We start from the raw sequence: 20945 nt of genomic DNA on the forward strand, positions 1-20945 counted from the left end.
CACAGTGACATTCTTATTTTATAGTTTGGATTTTGCACATTCGGGCTGAGAGATGTTTGGTTAAATGAGCGTAAAGCCGGGGGAGACTGCTCCCAGGCTGCTCTGCCTTCTACTGCACATGGTGGATGGATCACAGTGAACACAGTTTTGAACCAAACACTTTTCAGAGACAAAACTTAACAGCTTTCAGTGTGTGTATGATGGTAGAAAGCCTCGGTAAATCTGTTTATATGATACAGTGCATCTGCATGTGGAAACTTGAAGCGCCCTTGTGTTTCGTTCAGTGTTGGTTCATGGTTTGTATAAAGTAAAATGATATTTGTGTTTGACCCACTCCGTTCACAGTGGTCCTTAATATTAATGTCATCGCTCTCCAGTTTTTCCTGGAGAAAAAAAAAAACTGTTGCTGAAATCCTCGTAAAGCAGGCGGAGAGGAGTAGAGCGTGCCAAACCAAGGCGGTGGAAACAGAGGTAGACTGAGAGGTAGCCGAGCATCAAATGATCATCAGCTGTAAAACTGACTACCTAAATTCACAGCGGAGCCTAAGGCCTCCAGGGGAAAGGTCTTCTAGTCAGAGGAGACATGGGTTCAGTTGAGTGTGTTTGGGGAGCAAAGGTCAGGCTTTCCAACTTGGGAACAACGTACAAACTGTTTGGTCGTGTCATCGGGTTGAGGGCCTGTTTCGCTGCCAGCGGTACGGAGGAGCTGCACAAAGTGTACAGAACAACTGTCAAGAGCCACATCCAAATTCTTCAACTTCACCTAAGTAACAGCTAGGTGATTGAACGTTGTACTTGGGTGTTCCAAAACCAACCTAAAAGCTGTGGAAGAAAAACAACTAGTTTAAAAATAAATCTACCAATTTCTAAGAATATACAGGGAAAATATCCAGCCAGAAATACACTAGATGCTTCTACAAGGCGACAGAAGGTGTGTTGTTGACGTGCAATATGCTATGGGTTGTCAATCCAAATATTTCTTTAATATTGAGCATTATGTATAGTTTTGACCTTGAAAATACAATATAAAAACAGCATCCAACTCTTGTTTCTTTAAAACTGATGTTTTCTGCAACAAACTGTTAAACGTTTTAGAAATGTTCCAACAAACGTTAGCTTTTAAAATAAGTTGATTGTCCCCTGAAATCTTTTTGTTATTTACTTTTCTTTAACTGATTTACACAGTTGACACACAGTTCTGCACCTTCAGCCCCTCAGTTGTTGACCGATGAAAGGTGAGAGGATGTGCTGTCACCGTTGAGCAATACCTGCGCAGATACACCGCCTCCGTGTGGTTTATGTTTAACAGACGCGGACCCGCAAAAGTTGTTGATCTTGTTTGCAAGAGCTGTGCGTATGTGTGCACGAAACAGAGCAGAACAAAATGGCTGATTTCTGACTTCACAGAGGGAATTGAGTATGCAGATGTTATTTATTTAGTCCTTAGTATTTAATTTTTAAGGTCTTAGATAAAGTTATTTAGTTTCAGTCGGTTTGACAACATGATTCCCAAGTGTGCTTGGCCCAGAGTAAAATTTAGAAAGCAAATGTGGAAAAAAAAAACAAAAAAAAAACATCAGTGTCTTAGTCTGCAAGTGGATTAGTCAGGTAATGCAACAAAAGCATAGGACAAAAGTGTGTGAATCGTTTGAATTTCCTTAGGAATCTCAGAGATGTATGATAAATATCTTCAGCAGGGACGTGGAACGACAGCTCTCAATAGTCTGTGTCCTTCAGGTTTCAGATACGTCGTTGCTTCAATCCAGTTAAAATAATTTGCTGAATGGTCTCCTGAAATTGTCACTGAGTTCTGCAGACTTAGTAATAAACAATTTAATTATGGTGTGATGCAGCAGGGGATCATCAAAAATAGGCCAGACACTGACTCTTATGGAATAGATGGGGTCACCCCTCACCTAAGCCATGCAAGCTTTCAGGAGAAGCAACCATATTATTAACATCACCATAATCTACTATAAACCAGAATGTAGCAGCATCAAGCCACTTTTGACCTCTAAACACATTTATTTCAACAAATAAGCTTGATTTTAGTTTGGACTTTTAAAATCAGCATTTTACCAATTACTCTGTTTTATAGTGACTGTCAACTTTTCTGTAAGTCAAAAAGGAGATATTTGGCTTCCTTCAAGCACAATTATTAAGCAATTATATGTTTTTTTTATAATAAACCTTTTAAGCACATAAAAGGAAACAGTAACACAACAGAATGATTTTAATATTTACATCCCACAGTTAATTTATAGGTTTTGCACACAATGAAAGCCTGTGGATTGTGTGATTAAGTGGATTTCCTGCAGGCTAGTAACAAGTACAGCACTCATGCTGCATTTGATGGCAAACTGAAAATAAGATTTTTTTATATTTCGTAAAATGAAATAAAAAACTAATTTAACAATGCTTTAAAGACATTACATATTTGAACTTATTTCTCCATAAGGTTGATGATCGGTCTATAAAATGCAATTTAATTATTCTCAATTCAGCATGGACAATATGACAAAAGATTGTAAATTATTAGAACATGGTGACAATCTGCAATGGCGGAGAGATTGTAATATCTTCAAACGGCACATTCTTTTTTTTGCAGTTCTATAGTTTTGCACAAACACCAAACCCCTTTTTTCCCCTCTTCTCCTTTAATATCATCAGTCAACTTCAGAGTAGCCAAGTCCTAGCATATATTCTGAGTTTAGGGTAGACTTTTCAAGAACAAGTTTACTTCAAGTCTTATTAAATGGCACAAATCAGCAACATTAGCCAGAAATGATTAAAATCTGTTCAGAAATGTTCTTTGGCCTGAATTCTGCCACAAGTTCCTTCCCACAGTGGCTGTACAATTACAAAACTATCATAATTTTACTGTTAGAAATATTTATTTTTGACTTCTTGTCCACCGAAATGTAAGATTACAACACAGAATGCGGCCCCTGGGTCTTTTCAGTATCAATTCCTCTGAGAAAGCCATCTTGTGCGTAACATAAAATCCTCCACTATTAAAACTTTCTTAACGTTCTTATTTTCAGTCAATTGTTGTTTCAAAATAGATGTGGTTGACAGCAAGCCCGCTTTGAGGCTTGCACATATGTTTGAACATGACTAAAACGTTTTAACGCTGACATTTTCTATTTGATGAAAAGCCGACTCAGTGTTTGAAAAGTGCCTCGTCTATCTTTGTGCAGCAGAGGAACCTTTTCCTGATGTGCTTCCTCAGATTCTGATCCCTGAAGCCGTAAATGAGCGGGCTGAGAAAGCGAGGCATCAGTATGAAGCAGAAGTAATTAAAAAAGGCCACGTCCTCAGCCAGCCAGGCTGTGTGAAGCACAATGAGAGTTTCTGAAATGGGGTGAGTGAACGCAAGCATGCACAGCAGCAGCTGGAAGCCATGCAGCAGCACTGTGTGCATTGCTTTGCTCACTGACGCTCTGTCCTGCCGCAGCTTCCGGGCTTCCAGCAAAATCCTCACATAGGTGAAGAGGATGATAACCCCCACCACTGCAAAGAAAAGCACATTCACGGCAAGTCGGTACAGTCCCTGGGTCGGGGATGAGTTAATAACAGTAGCTTTGCAAAGCATGTTGCTAGAAAGGACATCTACAGCCGGATTGTGTTTCCCGATGGAAAACTCGATGATGGGGAATATGAAGCTGATGGACCACAGGCTCAGAACGATGATCCAGATTCGGTCTGGGCGCCAGGAGGCCGGCCGGTGCAAGGGGTACAAAATGGCAACGTAACGCTCCAGAGACATGGCAGCCAGGATCAAGGTGGTGTTCTGAAAGGTGCCGGTGGACACAAACAGCAGAGGGACACAGAACAGAAGAGGAAACTTCACCTGGCCCATCACACAGAGGAAGAGCAGCACAGAGGACAGGATCTGCAGGGTGTCGTTGACCAGCATGTGAGCAAACAGGATGTAACGGGAAGTGTCCAAAAACTGCCTGTGAGAGGCAAAGATCTGGAGCATGACAGCGATGCAGCCCAGGAAGAGGCAGAACAACGGGATCACCACACACACCTTGACAATCATAGAGAAGCTTTTTGGGAAAGTCGCATTGACAGAAAGCTCTGTCAGATTCTGCATTTTTGCAGCTGTGAACAGAGCATGCCTGTTTAGGGAAAACACATTGTAAATTTCAGTTTGAACAAAAACGTTATAAGAAAACAAAACACAATTTATAAATGCTCGACATTTTCACCTTCACTGTATTTTGCTTACCTAACAATGCCTTCATCAGCCAGAGGAGCTCAGATTTCTCTACCTCTCATTGTGCCTTTGATGGGAAACGTTTCAGGAGGAACCTCCTCCCTAACTAATGTGTTCAGGTCACGTTCCAGTATGTATAGCTGGTCCTGATTCCTCCAGAGACACACCGCCATCGCCATCGTCAAGTGTTATGGTTCTCATTAGCGACAGATTTCAGACGGCAGAGGTTCATTAAACAACTTACAAAAGTGGAACTTTCCGATTATTAACACTCCAAACATTACAATCTCAAAGAACATTTACTCAAAATGCATTGTCCTGCAAAAGTCTACTCAGCATTTGAACTTTTTTTCACATCTTGTCACATTTCAACCACAAACCTCAATGTGTTTTGTTGGAATTTATGTGAAATGTGATAAAGTAAATGGAAAATGACACATCCCTTCTAAAATAGTTTTAATCCTAAAACTATTGATCAAGGCAACTGTAAAAATATTGGACATTTACCTCCTCCAAATGTCTAGACTCTCCTAAACATTAAAAATTCAAAACTGAATCAAACACAAAATAATATTTAAGAGGAAAACCAAGCATTACAGATAACCCCAAAATTTAGATATTAAATATGGATATATTCAGGGTTTCTTACATAGAGCATACCATCGGTTTTCTTTTCTAAAATACTTGCTGTCTTTAGCTAGAGAGCATCAGTGAAAATTAGGTCTCACTGACTGGCCAATCAGTTATCCCTTTAAGAAAGTGTTTGAACAGCTGACCATTTCCCAGCTACAAGGGGAGTTGTCACATTGATCGTGATGAAATGGTGTTCTGCTGAGTGAACACTTTCAGAGTGGGGTCGCTGGTTTCAGCACTGTCCTTTAAAACGCACTGAGAACAATTGAGCAATAGGACTTTGGGGCATGAACCAGTCTGGCTGCAGTTACACTGAACATTATGCTCAGTAGTTTTTTGGTTCCTCTTTAGCTCCCAAAATAGTTCTGATCTGTTGCAGCATGGGCTCACAAGCCCTCTGAAGGTGTCCTGCAGGAAGTTGGCAGCAGATTATTTAAATCCTGTAAATTGGGAGCTGGATCCTACATTAATTGGACTAGTTTGTCCAGTCAATCCCACAGGTGTGCGATTGGATCGAGTTCTTACCTGTGAGGTCAAATTTACTCCTAGTATTTTTGTTGTGTTCCTTTAACCCTTCCTGGAGATTATTTTTCCTTTGTGTTAGGGATTATAATCCTCCTGTAAAATGCCACAGTGAAAAATTTTGTTTGTACTTCTTGGTGTGGAAGAAGGCTTAAAGCAATTAACCAAAGACAAAAAATGCTGGTGGCCATTAGTAAACTTTGGCTGGCCTATGACCGCTGTCATTAGGTCACCACCAATTCTTCCTTAAAGGCATACTATGCAACATTTTTCAGTTAATTAATGTGTTCCATAATATGGATGAATAATGAGTCATTTCAGGTCGAACAAAGGTTTTCTCGGCCGCCCTGGTGGTCTGTGGGGGAAATACCGTACTTGCAATTGCAAGAGCCCTCGGCCCGCACACACAGGCTCAGAAGTCTGGTGCAAGATCGCGAGAGTCGGTCTTGCTTTACTCTGAGAACTCCATGTGTTTTTGCCCTGCCATTCACTATATGCACGCGCGAAAGCAACAACAAAGAACCGCGTGTTAACGTCAAATAAACATGCAAGCATATCGAGTTTTATTATTATTATTATTATTTTTTTTTTTTTTTTTGAATGTTGCCTAGACGCTACCGCGGCGGCCGCGGCGAAGCGACTGCCTCGCCAAGATAGCGCTGCGGGAAGCTTGATGTTCATACTTTCACTGTGTTAGTCATTGTTTGTACTGCCGTTTTTTCCACTTTTCGTTGCGTTCGCCTGTCTGCTAAGCTCAAAACAACCACGCCTGGCTTGACGGAGGAACCAGAACAGCTGAGCATCTTTATGACAGTGCACTTTTACTTTCGCCCTCTGGGGGGAGCCTCGCTGGAAAATCAACCCCGGTTGCATAGTATACCTGCAGGTATTAAACATACTTTTCATTAATATCACATTCCTGTATTGACAATATGTTTTTTTACTGGTCTGTTAATCTGAAATGTTGTGTTTTATTTCGCTATGAGTGGAAAATCCTCATAATTAACAGAAAAAGGCTTAAAAACATCCATCTGTCTGTAATCAAACTTTATCATGTGTTTTACTTAGATGCTTAGTTACTTAACTGAGTTACTGAACTAAATACATCTTTCAATAATATTTGTATATATTAAATATAACTGTGTGTTGCTGCTGCTAGATTTGGGCTACAGCTCTTACAGAATGTACCAATATAGATGCAGATGGAGAAAGGTTACAGTTCACCGAATTCATTATAAAATTGCTGGTGGGAACAGAAAAATAAAGGGCAAGAAATTAGGCTGCCATTTTCTATACTTTTGTAGCAGTTATGGAAAAACCCACAGTATCACAGGAATGTTATTTTGAGTATAAAAATACCTTTTTACTCACATATTTGCCACACCCCTCCAACAGGGCAGTTGTAAACATGTTAAACATTATCAAATATGTTAAGAAAGAATAATGAACATTTTACTTTATTCTCATCGGCCTTTTTTCCTCATTCATCTGTAGGAATTTATGTGCTTGGCTCACTGTTAACAAAAAGTAAAATTTAGTGGACTAATGGACGGCCCCCATAGCCTCTGATTGATTTAGCTCCTCACTGAGACGTTTTGTGGCCTAATCTCTTGACTCTGTTCTGTTAAGAGATTACTTTCTATTGTTTTCAGATTTACATTGTGAGAACCCAGAGATTGAAACAGATGTAGACATGGAGCGTGTGTCATCTGGCAGGTAAAATGATTCTTTTTGATTGCTGTGTGGGACAGAGACGAGCAGCACAAAGTCTGTCTGGCTGGATAACCTATAATTATATTTTCTCTATTAAATTTTATTGCATGAATTTTGATTGCTAATTCTAAATGTTGCTTGGGTCCTTTTTAGTACAACTTTTACACACTATATTAAGCAAAAAGTTAGCACATTTCTTTAAAGAGTTTATGATTAATGATATCCAATGAATTAATAAATTTATCTGAAACAACAGTCTTTTGATACTGACAATAATGATGAATGTTTTATAGTTTTGGTATTGTTTTACAAATTACATTTTTTGGGTGTATTGTTATTAATTGGTTCTGTTTTATTATGCTCACTTGATTCCTGTTTTCTTTTTTTTTTTTTTTTGCTGGTAATATCAGTATCTGGCCCATCCAGTTGATGAGCGGCATGAACTGGATCACTCTGCTTTATTTTCACAGGTCTGTGTACAGAACTCAGTCTGGTTTAGGTCCTTGTTGAAGCTGGTTATGGCCGCCTGTTCAAAGCATTTTTAAAACTGGAATATTTAGGATGTGAATGGAGCAATTTAGTCTTGCTGTTGGTTTGTGGACTGATTATGGTGAAAGAAATGTCAGTGTTGTAGGTCTAATGTGGTATGCTTTTAAGGCCATGGCAGTTGTGTTATTAAAAAAACAAGTTTATAAATGAATATTCTTTCAATCTCTTAATACCAAAAATTCAGCTGTTCAAGGCATTGTTAAGAACATATTATTTAGCATTTTTTTATATATAAGTTACTCATTATAGTTCTTTCTACTTTTGAATTCACTCTGTAATAAAGTTTATTTTTTTAAATATATTGTGGTTTTTATTTACATCAAAACAAACTATACTGTAATTCACTGCAAATTAGTTTTTTTATTTCCTTGTACGTATGTTTTATAGGTTTTACATAACAACTAACAGCACCAGTCGATCTAAGGAGATTGTATTTTGAGTTTTTTTTTATTGATGTAAGGTTTTGTGAATGCAACAAATTGACACAAAAAAGTAAAATTACAGTATGTAAGTTGTATCCCCAGCCCTGTTTATTAATCATGTGAACACCCAGGTACTTATAGAAGTCTGTAATCTCAACATCAGTTCCTCTTATCCATAAAGATGTGGATAAGAGAGTTTGAAGCGGAAGAACTTGACATGCTTGTCCAGAGCCCCGATCTCAACCAAAAAGAGCTGAAGCCAGGCTTACTTGTACAACAACAATGTCTAATCTCAAAAATATTCTCTTAAAAGATTGGTCAAGATTTTTCAGAAGGACACCCCTAAACCCTAAAAACTGTACTAAACTAGGTAGCCTTTGATTCTATTTTAGATTCAATAGGCAAGCTAAAATATATGCAAACATACCCATTTTTGCCATCATAGTTTGGATTTTTTATGTTTTGTTTTTTGATTATTCACATCACATCTACACAGATGACAATCACCTGTATGTGTCTCTTAAACCACACCAGCTCGAAAGGCAGTCATTTACTTGTGTAAGTGACTGGCTCTCCAGTAAATTTATGGTTCTGTTTCTTTTTCCCCAGCAACCAAATCAACTACAACACAGTCCACAGTGAAAAATCTATATTTGACTCTTCATTAAGCTTTGACAGATCTGATCCATCCCTCGTTCCTGTTTTTTTTTTTCCATTTAAGAAACATCTCTAAAATGTGTGCTATGGTCTCGAGCCAATCTAGAGAACATTATTCATGCATTTGTGTCATGTAATGCTATTTTTACAGGTCTGGACAGATATATTTCCTCGCCTCCAAGCTATACCAAATGCAGCAGCCAGACTTCTTACAAAAACCAGTAAATTATCTAACATCACCCCAGTCTTATATTCTTTATACTAGCTGAATTTTAGAATTTGTTTCAAAATACTTGTTCTTGCCTTCAGGGCTCCTGACTATTTGTGTCAACTGTTAAATAAACACTCTAGTCCCTGCAGCCTTCGATCCCAAGCCCAAAATCCAAGCCCAGGTCCTCTCAGTCTGTGATTCCTAAACTATGGAACAGTTTACCAACTCAACTTTACTTTGCTGACTCTAGAGAGATTTTTAAAAAGGAATTGAAAATCGTTTTGTTTTACCTGGCTTTTATGTCCTGATTTTATTGTGCTTTTTTGTACATTATTGTGCTTAGTTTATATACTTTTTTATGTACAGTATATCTAAAATGTTATTTTCCTGTACAGTGCTTTGTGGCTTTGTGTCTGTGCAAGGCGCAAATAAACCTTACTTACTGTATACAATTGGAGCTTACATAATGTCAAGATTTTAATGTTTGCTTAAAGTTTTCAGAGAGCTCTAAAGAAGCAGCATCTCAGGACTATAGTCTGAACAAACTTAATTAATCCAATTTAACGCATACAATTTAGTTTTGTAAAACTTGCAATGAAAACATTAAGGTCTGAGCTCATACCTGGGTGTCTCTGGACTCTAGTAGAAAATGTACAAAACATTTTGAAAAACACTGATGTGACAAAAACAGATGGTACATTTGATGCCCTGCATTATCTCTTTTGACCATTTTCCAGTGTCACCCTCTTACGCAACAATACTGAGATCAGCAATCACAGCTCATAGTCCCAGAATTGAAGTCTGATGATTAAATCAGCCAAGAAGGTCCAAACTGGATTGGGAGTAGTACAATAGTTTGATATTTACACTACAGTTTAAGAGTGAATCTAGAGTCCTTAAGATTTAAGCTGATTATTAACATGGATCTCTTGGTCTTAATTGAGCAACCTAATGTTTTAATCCTTTTGGCAAACAAGCAGAGTGTGTAGAGAGCAGCTTGCTGGGTTTCGTCAGCTCTTTACGTACATTCTACGTCAGTAAAAAGGAAGGACGGGGATTGGACTGAAATCTGTCCAAAACTAACTTTGTCCCTTTGAACTCTGAGGGAAACAACCAACCTAACCTATTTTTGGCTGTGAGCCAGAAAGCTTTTCAAAGCAACAGATTTTTTGGTTAAACATTAAATGACACAGAAAATCAAGACAAACAAATCAAGTTATTGTCAGTTAGATTTAGAAAAAAGTGAATTTGATCATGTTCAGCAAGGCCTTGAGAAACCACTGGGTTAACAAGCATATTAATAGAGCTTAAACATTCAACAAAGATTGCCACTTTCTTGCTCAAATTAAATTTACACCCGGCTATGGCTGAGCAATGTCTGGCACAAAGCAAAAGCTTTTTTTGCTGTTACATTGCAACATGTCACCGCTGAGCAAGCTGTTTTTTTTTTGTATACAGTGTCTTGCAAAAGTACCCACAGACCGAGCAAGGAGGAGCATTAAAGGTAGGGTTGATGATTTTTCCGGAAGTTTCCCCAAGACCCTTTTTGTATAACTGCGCATGTGAAAGACCGGCTTACATCTCTCTTCCGCTCTTCAGGGGGATCGCGTCTTATAAATCTTCCAAATCCACTATGGTCTTACTACTTTTTACTGAGGCCTTTCTCTTCTTCTCATGAACATGAACGCTGTTTGCTTCATGCGACTCTAAGCCATGTTCAAAGTCTACAGTGAGAGCAGCAGAGCTACAATGAATGGCTAACCACTAAGCTAACTGCTAACCTAACCAGATACATAAAAACTAGAAATGTGCAGCTAGCAAGCGGAAACTATGAAGGAACGAGCACTGGACGTCAGAATGACCGGCATGTGGGACAACCAATAGATATGGCGATACCCCCGGAACTTGAGAGGCAAAGGGGAATGAAAGCAAGAACAAAACTCTGTCAAATCCAAGCTCTTTGGACCAAAGGGCATGGATTGGTTGGAGTTTTTACAGGCCTGCAGCTCCCACAGAAAACAATTTTTTAACCTCCTTTTTGTGAATACACAATGTATTTACCGCTTTCAGGATGAATGGACCATTTTACCCAGTATTACAAAAAGTGTTTCTGTGCAGGATTACCAACTATAGCTTTAATCACTGAGCATTAATCAGAGAAGCAGCACAGAGACCAAAGACAACCCTGAAGGAGCTGCAGAGGTCCATAGGACCACATTAAGCTGTACACTTCAATATAGCTGGGCTTTATGAAAGAATGGCCTGGAAAAAGCCATTGCTTAGTGCTAAAAATAAGAAGGCAAGTTTTGAGTTTGCCAAAAGGCAACTGGGTGACTCCCCAAATGTATGAAGGAAGGTGCTATGATCAGACACTAAAATCTAACTTTTTGGCCAACAAGGACAAGCTATGTCTGGCACTTACCCAACACATACAATCACCCTAAAAACACTATCCTTACCATGAAACATGGTGGTGGCAGCATTATGCTGTGAGGATGTTTTTTCAGCAGTAAGGACTGTGAAACTGATCTGAGTCAAAGGAAAAATGGATGGTGCTAGGTAGAGATAGTCTGGAGCAAAACCTGGGACAGTCTGCCTGTGATTTGAGACTGAGACAAAGGTTCACCCACCAGCAAAACAGTGGCCCAGAGCATGCTAGAACAACACTTGAGAAGTTTAGGGGAAACATTTACTTGTGTTGAATAGTCCAGTCAAGGTCTAGACCTCAATCCATCTGAGAATCTGTGGTAAGACTTTGAAGATCACTGTTCACAAGTGAAAACCATCCAACATAAAGGTGCTGGTGCAGTTTTGCGTTGACAAATGAGTAAAAATCCATGCATTTTTTTTTTTTTTGGGGGGGGGGGGGTGTTCTACACATCTTGTAGACCCCCCCCCCCCCCCCTGTTATTAAAAAATACTAATAGGAGGGAAATTGCACATACAAATCTCAGTTATAAACAGGGTAATTAGGAAAGGAGCAACCTTTTCTTTTGCTTTCTTGAATGTGAAGGAACATTATTATGAATAAGTGAGCTTAACAGGTCATCGTCCAGTTGACGAGAGGAAGAGAAAGGATTCACCTGCAATTGTATTTAAAAACACTTAGAAATGAAGTCAAAGTTGTTTCTTAGTTTCAGTCATGCTAGTTTAACTTTTGTAGCAACTGTAATTTCACTTCATTAACAGGGAGAAGGTATATTACATGGAACTACAGACGATGCAGTCATTATATCATCAGAACCATGAAAATGACAAAACAATATCTATCAACTTCCAGTAGCAAGGCTGCTGGAGATGTTGTCATTCTGCTTAATTTCTGCACAGGAAAAAAATGACAGTGGAAAAACACAAGCAACCTTCAGTCCTATTTTATGCGAATGACAGGACGTTCTTGCCAGGAGCAGAGCAGACTGAGGCCATATATGCTCCAAAACAAGCAATAAAAAATGATAGTGCAGCATGTTCTGTCACCACATCATTACTCAAGATAAAAAAAGATAAGCAAGTCGGCTATCTTTTGGTGTTTATGTGTTGCAGATTTCATGAATTCGGAGAAGATTCAGTAAAATCTGATTACAACCAAAAAGGCAGGTTGAGCCTACGAGCCTAAAGGTTAATTAAATGCAGGGTATCTGTTGCAATTAATTACTTCATATGATCAACACATATTTCTACTGAAGATCGAGCTGAAGGGGGAGCGTCTTTCTGAGGACGATCAAATCAGCTTCAACTTTTGATCAAAGGCTTTCCAGCACACCTCAGCCTCGAGACAATTAGCATTAAATCTGTGTGCATCTACAGGCACACACAGAGAAAAGTACTCTCACCGTCAGCCTCTCTATCCTGCACGTATCAGTGGGACTTTAGATAAAGCCAAATACGCACATTTGCAAGCAACGTCAACAGATCAATAACTTTTACGTAATGAACAGGGGCTGAGACCCTATAAATACCCTCGGGACACAACTGTCAGCACTCACTCAACAGGCTCTAAGCTTTCTGGTACAACACACAAAATCCAAAACTTCTGGTCGAGAACAGGATACTTTTCTTCATTCTACAAAGAAAAGGCATCAGTAAGTGAGCAGGATTGTTTCTACATTTTTTGAATACAGAAATCTGCAGATATAACTCAACAAAGCTAGAAAAGAGTCAGGTAGAGCAGCTAAACCTAAAATCTGCAAAAATGCAAGCCGTTCGTCAGTGTTCAGCGTGTGCAAGACATGCGGCTGGAGGACTGGTTCGAAATCAAGATGTTTCCTTGTTGCAAAAGAGAGGTGCAGCCTGCATCCGCTACCTCAGGTAAGTTTACTGAAAGCAGTAAATAGTAGTAATTCAAGCGCCTTTTTTATTTTTTATGACTTTAAATATATGTTGTACATTTTCTCCTGCAGCACATCTGAGAATAGGAAGTCTGGTGCCCAGAAACCTGGAGATCTGACAAACCCCACACACTTATGCCTGGCCTCATTAAGTGTCGGCCACGGACTTTGGGTAAGCCGGAGACTCAATTTAAAAACTGCAACAAACTGTTCAACATATACCAAATATGAACAAAAGAGTTAAGACTGATTTGTCTTTCTTGTTTGCAGCAGGTGGAGGATCTTTCACATAACTCTCTGATCAGGAGAGCTGCATCCGTACTGTCAGACAGCTCGAGTACCTTCCTCTCTCAGGCCACATTGGCTCTCACAGATGCGTTGAATGACTACGCAAAGGTAGATTTTCATTTTGTATTTGCACAATATTTTAAAATTGTTGAGCTTAATTCATTGGGGAACTAATAAACATTCTCCTCTTCTGTTTTTCACAAGGCGGTGCACTCACGCATCACTTTCCAAAAGAAATATCTAGCGTCACTAGGCAAGATGAGCCCATCAGAGGAGGAATCCCTCCGGCGGGCGATCAGTGGCTGGCGTGCAGAGGTAAGCATTAGAAAAGATGTTTGAAACAGTTCTAAATACAGTTTCAGGGTTATCTGGTTTATTTTTTTTCTTTCATACAAAAACAAGAATTTATTATACTGATTATGTCTTGTACGTGCCCTGACAGGCTGCTGAGAGACTGAATGAATGCAAGCATTACGAGTCTACCTGGATCAATGCTATCAACCTCTCCAAAATGTCAGCGGAGGCAGCGTACTCCTCAGGTAAGCAATATCTTAGAAGTTGGCTTTGTTTATATACATATATAGTTCAGAAAATAATGTGTGTTTTGATCTCTCCATTTGCAGGAGCCCATCAGGCATCCATCCTGGTCCAAACAAACATTCAGGTGGCCGAGTCGCAGGTGGAGGAGGCACGGAAACTGTCAGCAGAGGCCGATAAGAAGCTGGCCGAGACTAAAGTGGAAGAGATCCAGAGAATGGCCGAATACGCTGCTTTTCTAGAGGGCAGTGAGGATCATGAGGTGCACGAGGCTTATCTACGGGAGGACTGAGTCAAGCACAGCAGGAAGCATGTCAAAGTGCAATTGATTTCCTTTGGAAACTGATCTACTGACAGTGTTTGTTTTTTCTCCACTTTGACTTCCATTTGAAGTCTGTCGCATTTGAAATATTAAACATATTTATATTAACAGGAAAAATATCTAATTTTCAAAAGGGAAATAACTGAACAGCACTTTGGGGGAGTATTAGCCACTGTATCACCTTTTAACTCTATTTATTTGATCAGTGAATGTTCCACAATTAAAATTGTCAGTGAATATTGAGAAAGATGAGCTCTTCTCTATGAGTTGTATGAGAAAAACAACAAAAGCTGATGTTTCACTGTAACAAGCATGTTTTCTTATTATTATATTTAGCATTTTTGTTATGTCTGAAAAAGAAATAAAATAAGTGAAAAAAAACTTGCGGGCCATTTTTAGGAAAATCTGTTAAAGGTGTATTGCACAAGTTTTGAACTGAAATTCTTTCCCATATATGCCCTTACAATTGCCCAACATTTAAAATGAGTTACCTTCTATTTACCAGACCAGCCACAACCACAACTCAGACCCCATCACACACTCCACACAAGTGTAAAAAATAAAAGTGTCTAGTGCGATGAAAAGGGCGTTTAATTGAGTCAGTTTTGACCCCCTTGGTTCCTCACAGTGAGACTAACCTCCTTATTAAACTATTGTGCAGGATAGGCTGCTGTCGTTTTCACAGTTCACCTCTAGTGTTTATATCTTACCTGCTCCTTTATGAAGAAAAAAAACATAAATTTAAGGCCCTTTGCTGCATCCGGGGACATTTCTTTATTCTTCAGCCTCTCCCTCTTTGCTCCTCCTTTATTTTTTTTAAACTGTCTTTATCTCTCCATCTTACATGACTCTGCACTGTATTTGATACATCTTTGCAAAGTGCAAAACGATGTGGAGATTCTGATCATTTTGCTCCGTCTGCTGGCGGGTGCGAAGCTTTACAGTGGGTTTTGCAGCCAGGACGAGGCAGCAGCTGTCTGACCAAAGAAGTGGGAAGGCAATCACGGCTCCCTCAACTACCTGGAGAAGGAATGGTGCTTTCACATAAAGTCGCCAATAACACAGAAAAACAAATTAGTTGCTTTTTTTGAAAGTGAATGAACTGGTGGAGCAGAGGTCTGAAAAGTCACTGGCAACAGCAGTGTTGTGACAGACAATGTCTGCCTTCTCAGACAGTAAAGGGAGGGCATGAGGGGGGGAGTCTGTCTTTACCATCTTGCAACCGTGGGAGTTTCAGTCAGGCAGATACCCGAGTGAGCTGCATGACCAACATGGATTGTTTTTGTTATTTTTGTTATCAAATGCTATTTTTTTTCTCTTCTTCCATGCATGCGCACAACACTGGTGTCATTTCAACTTGTCGCCAGAGTGTGCAGATGTCAGCAAAATCTTGGAATTTGCGCAATGCACCTTTAATGTAGCATCTTAACAATACCCTGAAACATTATGTCACAGCATTCTTAATGTAATTATAATAAAACAGAGGGAACTTTATCATCAGGGCAGGGTCACCATATAGTCAGCCAAAAAGGACATTTTTTATATATCTATGAGCTTTTGGGATGATTTAGATTTTTTATTAGGGGCCCCTTGTAGATCAAAGCCCCTGCATCAGGGCTTTGATCTACAAGAAACAAATGTGGGTCATACTTAAGGTAAACCAAGCTTTATAAAAACAAAAACCACCATAATAAACAATCATAATTTACATTCCTTTAACAAAATGCCAGATAAATTGTGCAATAAATTGTGCAATGTCTTTCAGCCAGTCAGCTGTCTTACAGTTTTATCAAGAACACAGGCATATTTACCTATTTGGAAATATTTATATATTATATATTTAACGCTGATGTTTTGATAAATATACATAAAGGGTTTTATTTACTAACAAAAGTAAGCAAAAACAAAGCATAAAACACCAAAATAACAACTAATACGCCAGGAGGATGTCATAATCTTTCATAAAACTTTGTATGCACCCAGAATGAGCTACTGATGTATAAATAAAAAAAAAAAAATTAACGTGGCTATTAATCTTTAAGTTAATGAGGTTTCGCAAGGCAAGGAAAGTTTATTTGTAAAGCTCATTTCAGTAACAGGACAATAGTGCTGAACATGAACAGAACAGAACAAAGAAAAGAAAACATACAGAGGAAAGCACATTGTAGTGGAATAGTAGAAGCGGGTCAAGATATAAGACAAGTTGAACTACAAACTTCAACACCAACATTCAAAGGCAACTCTAAACAAATAGTTTTTTAAACTGGATTTAAAGGAAGTCAGGGTTTCAGCACTTTTACAGTCTTCTGGGAGTTTGTTCCAGATAAGTGGAGCACAAGAACTAAATGCCGGTTCTCTATGTTTGGTTCTGGTTCTGCAGAGTAGACTTAAACCAGACAACCTTAGTGGGCTGGATGGTTGATACACTAATAACAAGTCTGTGATGTATTTAGGTGCTGAGCCATTCAGTGATTTATAGACTAACAGAAGTATTTTAAAGTCTATTTTCTGAGATACAGGGAGCCAGTGTAAGGACTTTAGAACTGAGGTGATGTGCTCTACTTTCTTAGTCTTAGTGAGGATGCAGGCAGCAACGTTCTGGATCAGCTGCAGTTGTCTGATCGACTTTTATAGCAGACCTCTGAAGACACCATTAAATAATCAATTTGACTAGAAATAAACACATGGATTAGATATTTGAGATCCTGCTGAGAAATTAGTCTGTTAATCCTGTAAATATTCAAGTGATAGAAAGCCAACTTTGTAATTGTCTTTAGATGCTTTGGAGGTTCAGGTCTACATGTAAATGCAAACCAAAACTGTGAGTCTGATTTGAACGGGAACGGAGAAAAATGCATTACTTAAATCAATAGCAGTGAAAAGCTTGTTGTCATGGTCTAACGCATTTAGCCACGTATGGGGGTCCGGAACATTAGGAGCGCAAGTTTGAACTGCTTCATTAACAGCGCGCAAATTTTTTCCATCAGCTTTCTGGACTGGAAAAATAGGAGCATTTACAGGGTGGATCTGTACATGGCCTAATTATTCCTGCTTATTGCAAATTTTGTACAACAGGTTTTATGCCCTCCTGTGCTTTAGGTTTTAACGGCTACTGTTTTATGCGCGGCCTGTATTGTGATCTTGGGGTTTATTTTTACAGGGGTGACCGTTGTTAATAGTCCTATATCTGTGGGACTCATTGCCCATAACGCTGTGGGTATTTTAATGAGATCAGTTTCATCAGATTCAGATAGAAAAGTGGAGTCTGGTTGTCCTGTTGGTCAGGGCAGATCATGAACTTGAGGCTTGGAATCAAGTAGAACGTAGGATTTTCAGTACAGATGTGTGTTAGCGCTGTAAAACCACCCTGTCTTCACTGGGTGAGGCTCAAAGTCTGTAGCTTGTTCTGCAAAAAGCAGTCTGGGGCCTTGTTTCTAACCGACATACAAAATTTTTTCACAGATCTACATTCGACGTACCATCTACTTTATACCTTTCCTCCCATTTCTGCAAGTATTTTAAATGACTTGGGTCAATCTGATACATGTACTTCTCATCCTCTCTGGGATCACCCTTTTTACTTTTTTCTCAATCCATCCCTTTAACTTTTGTGTTGTATTTAAATAACGTTGGTTACTTCCTTAAATACACTTGGTTAACACTTGGTTGGTCCGTTCTGTCACACAGTCCAGATACCGTCAATCCCTCGTTGACAGAAGGAGTTGACTTAGAACGCTGGCCTGTCGAGGAATTCACCTCCCCGGACTTTGGAACAGGTCCCCTGGACTCTGACTATCGGTAGTTTTCAGCGCGTCATCCTCCCTCCGTCAGCGAGTGGGTATGTTGGGATCTTGGTTACAGCACCAAGGAAAATGTTAGGGTTAAGCACCCTTTATTACCTAAAAGAACCAACACAGAAACCAGTTAGACTTTTTTGCAAAGAATGGAATACAGCCAAATGGAGTGAATTAAACACTGTGAGGGTCTGTGCTTGTCTTCACCGGCATGTTCCCTCCTTCAGCCTTTATTACCTCTTACACAGGGAGGGTACAAGGTTACACACCATTGCGGTGTCCGGTTTTACCGCACCCAATCTGAGTGGGTCAGATATTCTTTATCTAGCAAAGAAGCCCACCCAGTGGTTTTCCACTGGCCGCAAGAGGTACATGAGAATTCACACTTACAAGACAACTCTGAAATAGATTAATACTTGCAACTTAATGAAAATAAAATTATTACATTTATATTTTTCTAACAAAGACAACAACTATGGTGACAATTATGTTTTCTTCTTTTAGCAGTGAAAAGATAGATGACATTTTCTCTTTTATTTAGAAAAAAATATTCCATGAGTTTTTTTTTATTTTAAATCTTTATGTTTATCCCATGTTATTGGAAAACAGCTATTTTTACTCAAAGTTACGCTATGAGACTCTCACATTGGCCCACGTCATGTCAGGGTATGTTAAATTTGCACTGATTTCTTTACACAGATTTACAAACTGCGCTGGGGGAATTATAGGTAGCTGTACTGTAATCAGATTTCAAAATGTAAAACCCTATTGACTGGTAGACAGACAATTAACTTATTTCAACACATACAGGACTCCCAGAAAAAGGCTTCAAAACTCAACTTTAATTCAAAGATCCTGATCAATTATTTCATTCATTTGTTTAATGTTCTTGGCTTGATAAGAGTCCAATCCAAAAAGAAGTTAATTAAGAAAAGGAGCATACCATGAGTGGGTCTTCAGTCAGTCATGGAGCTGATTAGAAGGATTATGCTCACACAGCATACATATTTTTCAAAAAGTATGGTCTGAATCTCAGGTGTTTTGAAAATACGCAGACAAAATATAGAGTGACAGTAAATATTTTGTTCTTATTATGCAGAAAACATTAACAATTACAGGTATGCATATAATAAAAGCTGCAGTGAATAAATGGCAATTTTATATTTTGACTAACAGCCCTGTGAACAGTATAAGATTGTTGTCAGACTCAATTTTCCCATGGAATATTGTTAGATAATCTCCATCTTCATTAACAGTTTGGAATATTTTAGTGATGTTGATCAAGCTTTGAACATTGCTATTAACATTAATGCAGAAATAATAAAAAAACAAAACAGCAAAAAACATAATTATAACAAAAATAAAAATTGTAATGACAATAACACAATAAAGTTTTTTTTTGCACAACTCAGACTTTCCGTCTTTTACAAGAGCTCAAGCAAATATCGTTTTTTAGGGCAAGAAAAAATTTGTCATCCCTGAGACCATAAATAAGAGGACTCAAACATCTTGGTGCAACATTAAACAGTATGTAGTTAGAGTACCGGATGTCCATAAATAAAGTAAAATCAATATGAAGTGCAGCAGCCTCGAAGAAGGGGTTCCACAGCTGGATGAGACAGAGCAGCAGCTGGAAAGCATGAAGGGTGACTGTTCTCAGCCCTCTCTGTGTTGACCGCTTATTCTCTGTAGAAGCAGCTTTGGCCACCTTCATTATTTGAGCATAGGAGAAAATGATGACGATGCACATAATCAAAAAGTAAAACTGACTTACAGCGGACCTAAAATGACGTTGCCATGTCTGCAAAAGGAACATCTCCACTGAACACAAAGCCTTTTGTTTGTAGAGGCTGAAAGGCGCTGTCGCCAAGAACACAATGAGAATCATCATGCCGGGAACAGAGCTGATGCCGTGAATAATGAGGATGCAGCGTACGGACCTGCGGGTGGAGCACAGCTCTGCATGCCGCAGGGGCAGGCAAATGGCCACATAACGCTCCAGGGTCATAGCTGTCAGAGTCACAGGTGTGGCCATAACATAGAGGAGTGTGACAACAGAAATAATGGTACACAGCCAGACATGTATGCTGAATTCAACCCAGTTTAAAATAAGCAAAACATCAGATATGATTAACACAAAACTGTCTGACAGCAACATAACAGCAAATAGAATATACCGAGCGCTTGTGTGGAAACACTCCTTTTTGAAGAAAGTCACAATGAGCAGCATGTTGATGCACAGAAAAATCATCACCAACATCTGCACAAACATCAGCCGGAAGTTTACCTGTTGTTGAAAAAGGACAGCCACAGAGCTGTTATTTGACATATTCAGTTTCAAGGAGAAAAAAAATTATCAAAAAATAATGCAACTCACTGACTGCATTGTTTAAATATTACAACAAAAATGACATCCACTCAAAGCAGTCAGATGTAATAATAAAGACACTTTAAAAACCATTGATTCTTCTCTGAGAGAAATTATGTTAAATAGCCTGTTCAGAAAGCATGAGCGCTTTAAATATAAGAGCATTATCAAATGAAAGTTAACTCTCTGGTGTCATAATCACCACTTGCTGTTTGTGCAACTCATTGGTTCTCAAGAGAGAACAAAAAAACATTTGATCAGCATGTTCATTTCAAATTTGCTTTAAGAGAAAATGCTTCTAAAAACCTTTGATAATGTATTGATTTATTCCACTTAGACTAAATCATAGCATTTCTAAAGATCACTAGATTCTAATACA

The 20945-nt window shown here is 38.8% G+C and overlaps 3 protein-coding genes across 3 annotated transcripts; 1 reads left to right on the forward strand and 2 right to left on the reverse strand.

Moving 5' to 3' along the window:
• Positions 1–2059: 2059 nt before the first annotated feature.
• or129-1 (odorant receptor, family H, subfamily 129, member 1) lies at positions 2060–4371 on the reverse strand. The gene is made up of 2 exons (XM_036150283.1): positions 4238–4371; positions 2060–4127 (listed from the first exon to the last, which is right to left on the reverse strand). Exon 2 carries the CDS (start codon positions 4100–4102, stop codon positions 3164–3166), a length of 939 nt encoding a protein of 312 aa, XP_036006176.1. The 5' UTR covers positions 4103–4127; positions 4238–4371; the 3' UTR covers positions 2060–3163.
• An 8530-nt stretch (positions 4372–12901) lies between these two features.
• Positions 12902–14789, forward strand: diabloa (diablo, IAP-binding mitochondrial protein a). Its single transcript, XM_012851676.3, has 6 exons — positions 12902–13237; positions 13330–13429; positions 13528–13653; positions 13750–13860; positions 13988–14084; positions 14169–14789. The coding sequence occupies exons 1-6, from the start codon at positions 13122–13124 to the stop codon at positions 14372–14374; spliced, it is 756 nt and encodes a 251-aa protein (XP_012707130.2). The 5' UTR covers positions 12902–13121; the 3' UTR covers positions 14375–14789.
• Positions 14790–19606: 4817 nt separating this feature from the next.
• LOC105916986 (odorant receptor 131-2-like) lies at positions 19607–20604 on the reverse strand. The gene has a single exon (XM_012851651.2). It carries the CDS (start codon positions 20525–20527, stop codon positions 19607–19609), a length of 921 nt encoding a protein of 306 aa, XP_012707105.2. The 5' UTR covers positions 20528–20604.
• Between the last annotated feature and the right edge of the window lie 341 nt (positions 20605–20945).

Source organism: Fundulus heteroclitus, chromosome 18 (genome assembly GCF_011125445.2).
Source record: "Fundulus heteroclitus isolate FHET01 chromosome 18, MU-UCD_Fhet_4.1, whole genome shotgun sequence".
Lineage (NCBI taxonomy): Eukaryota > Metazoa > Chordata > Actinopteri > Cyprinodontiformes > Fundulidae > Fundulus > Fundulus heteroclitus.

Bases quoted from the DNA above. Each gene is read 5' to 3' on its own strand.
- or129-1 (XM_036150283.1), bottom strand. From the start codon at position 4,102: ATGCAGAATCTGACAGAGCTTTCTGTCAATGCGACTTTCCCAAAAAGC.
- diabloa (XM_012851676.3), top strand. From the start codon at position 13,122: ATGCAAGCCGTTCGTCAGTGTTCAGCGTGTGCAAGACATGCGGCTGGA. The intron at 13,238-13,329 runs GTAAGTTTACTG...TTTCTCCTGCAG, and splicing joins GCCTGCATCCGCTACCTCAG to CACATCTGAGAATAGGAAGT. The intron at 13,430-13,527 runs GTAAGCCGGAGA...TCTTGTTTGCAG, and splicing joins GTGTCGGCCACGGACTTTGG to CAGGTGGAGGATCTTTCACA.
- LOC105916986 (XM_012851651.2), bottom strand. From the start codon at position 20,527: ATGTCAAATAACAGCTCTGTGGCTGTCCTTTTTCAACAACAGGTAAAC.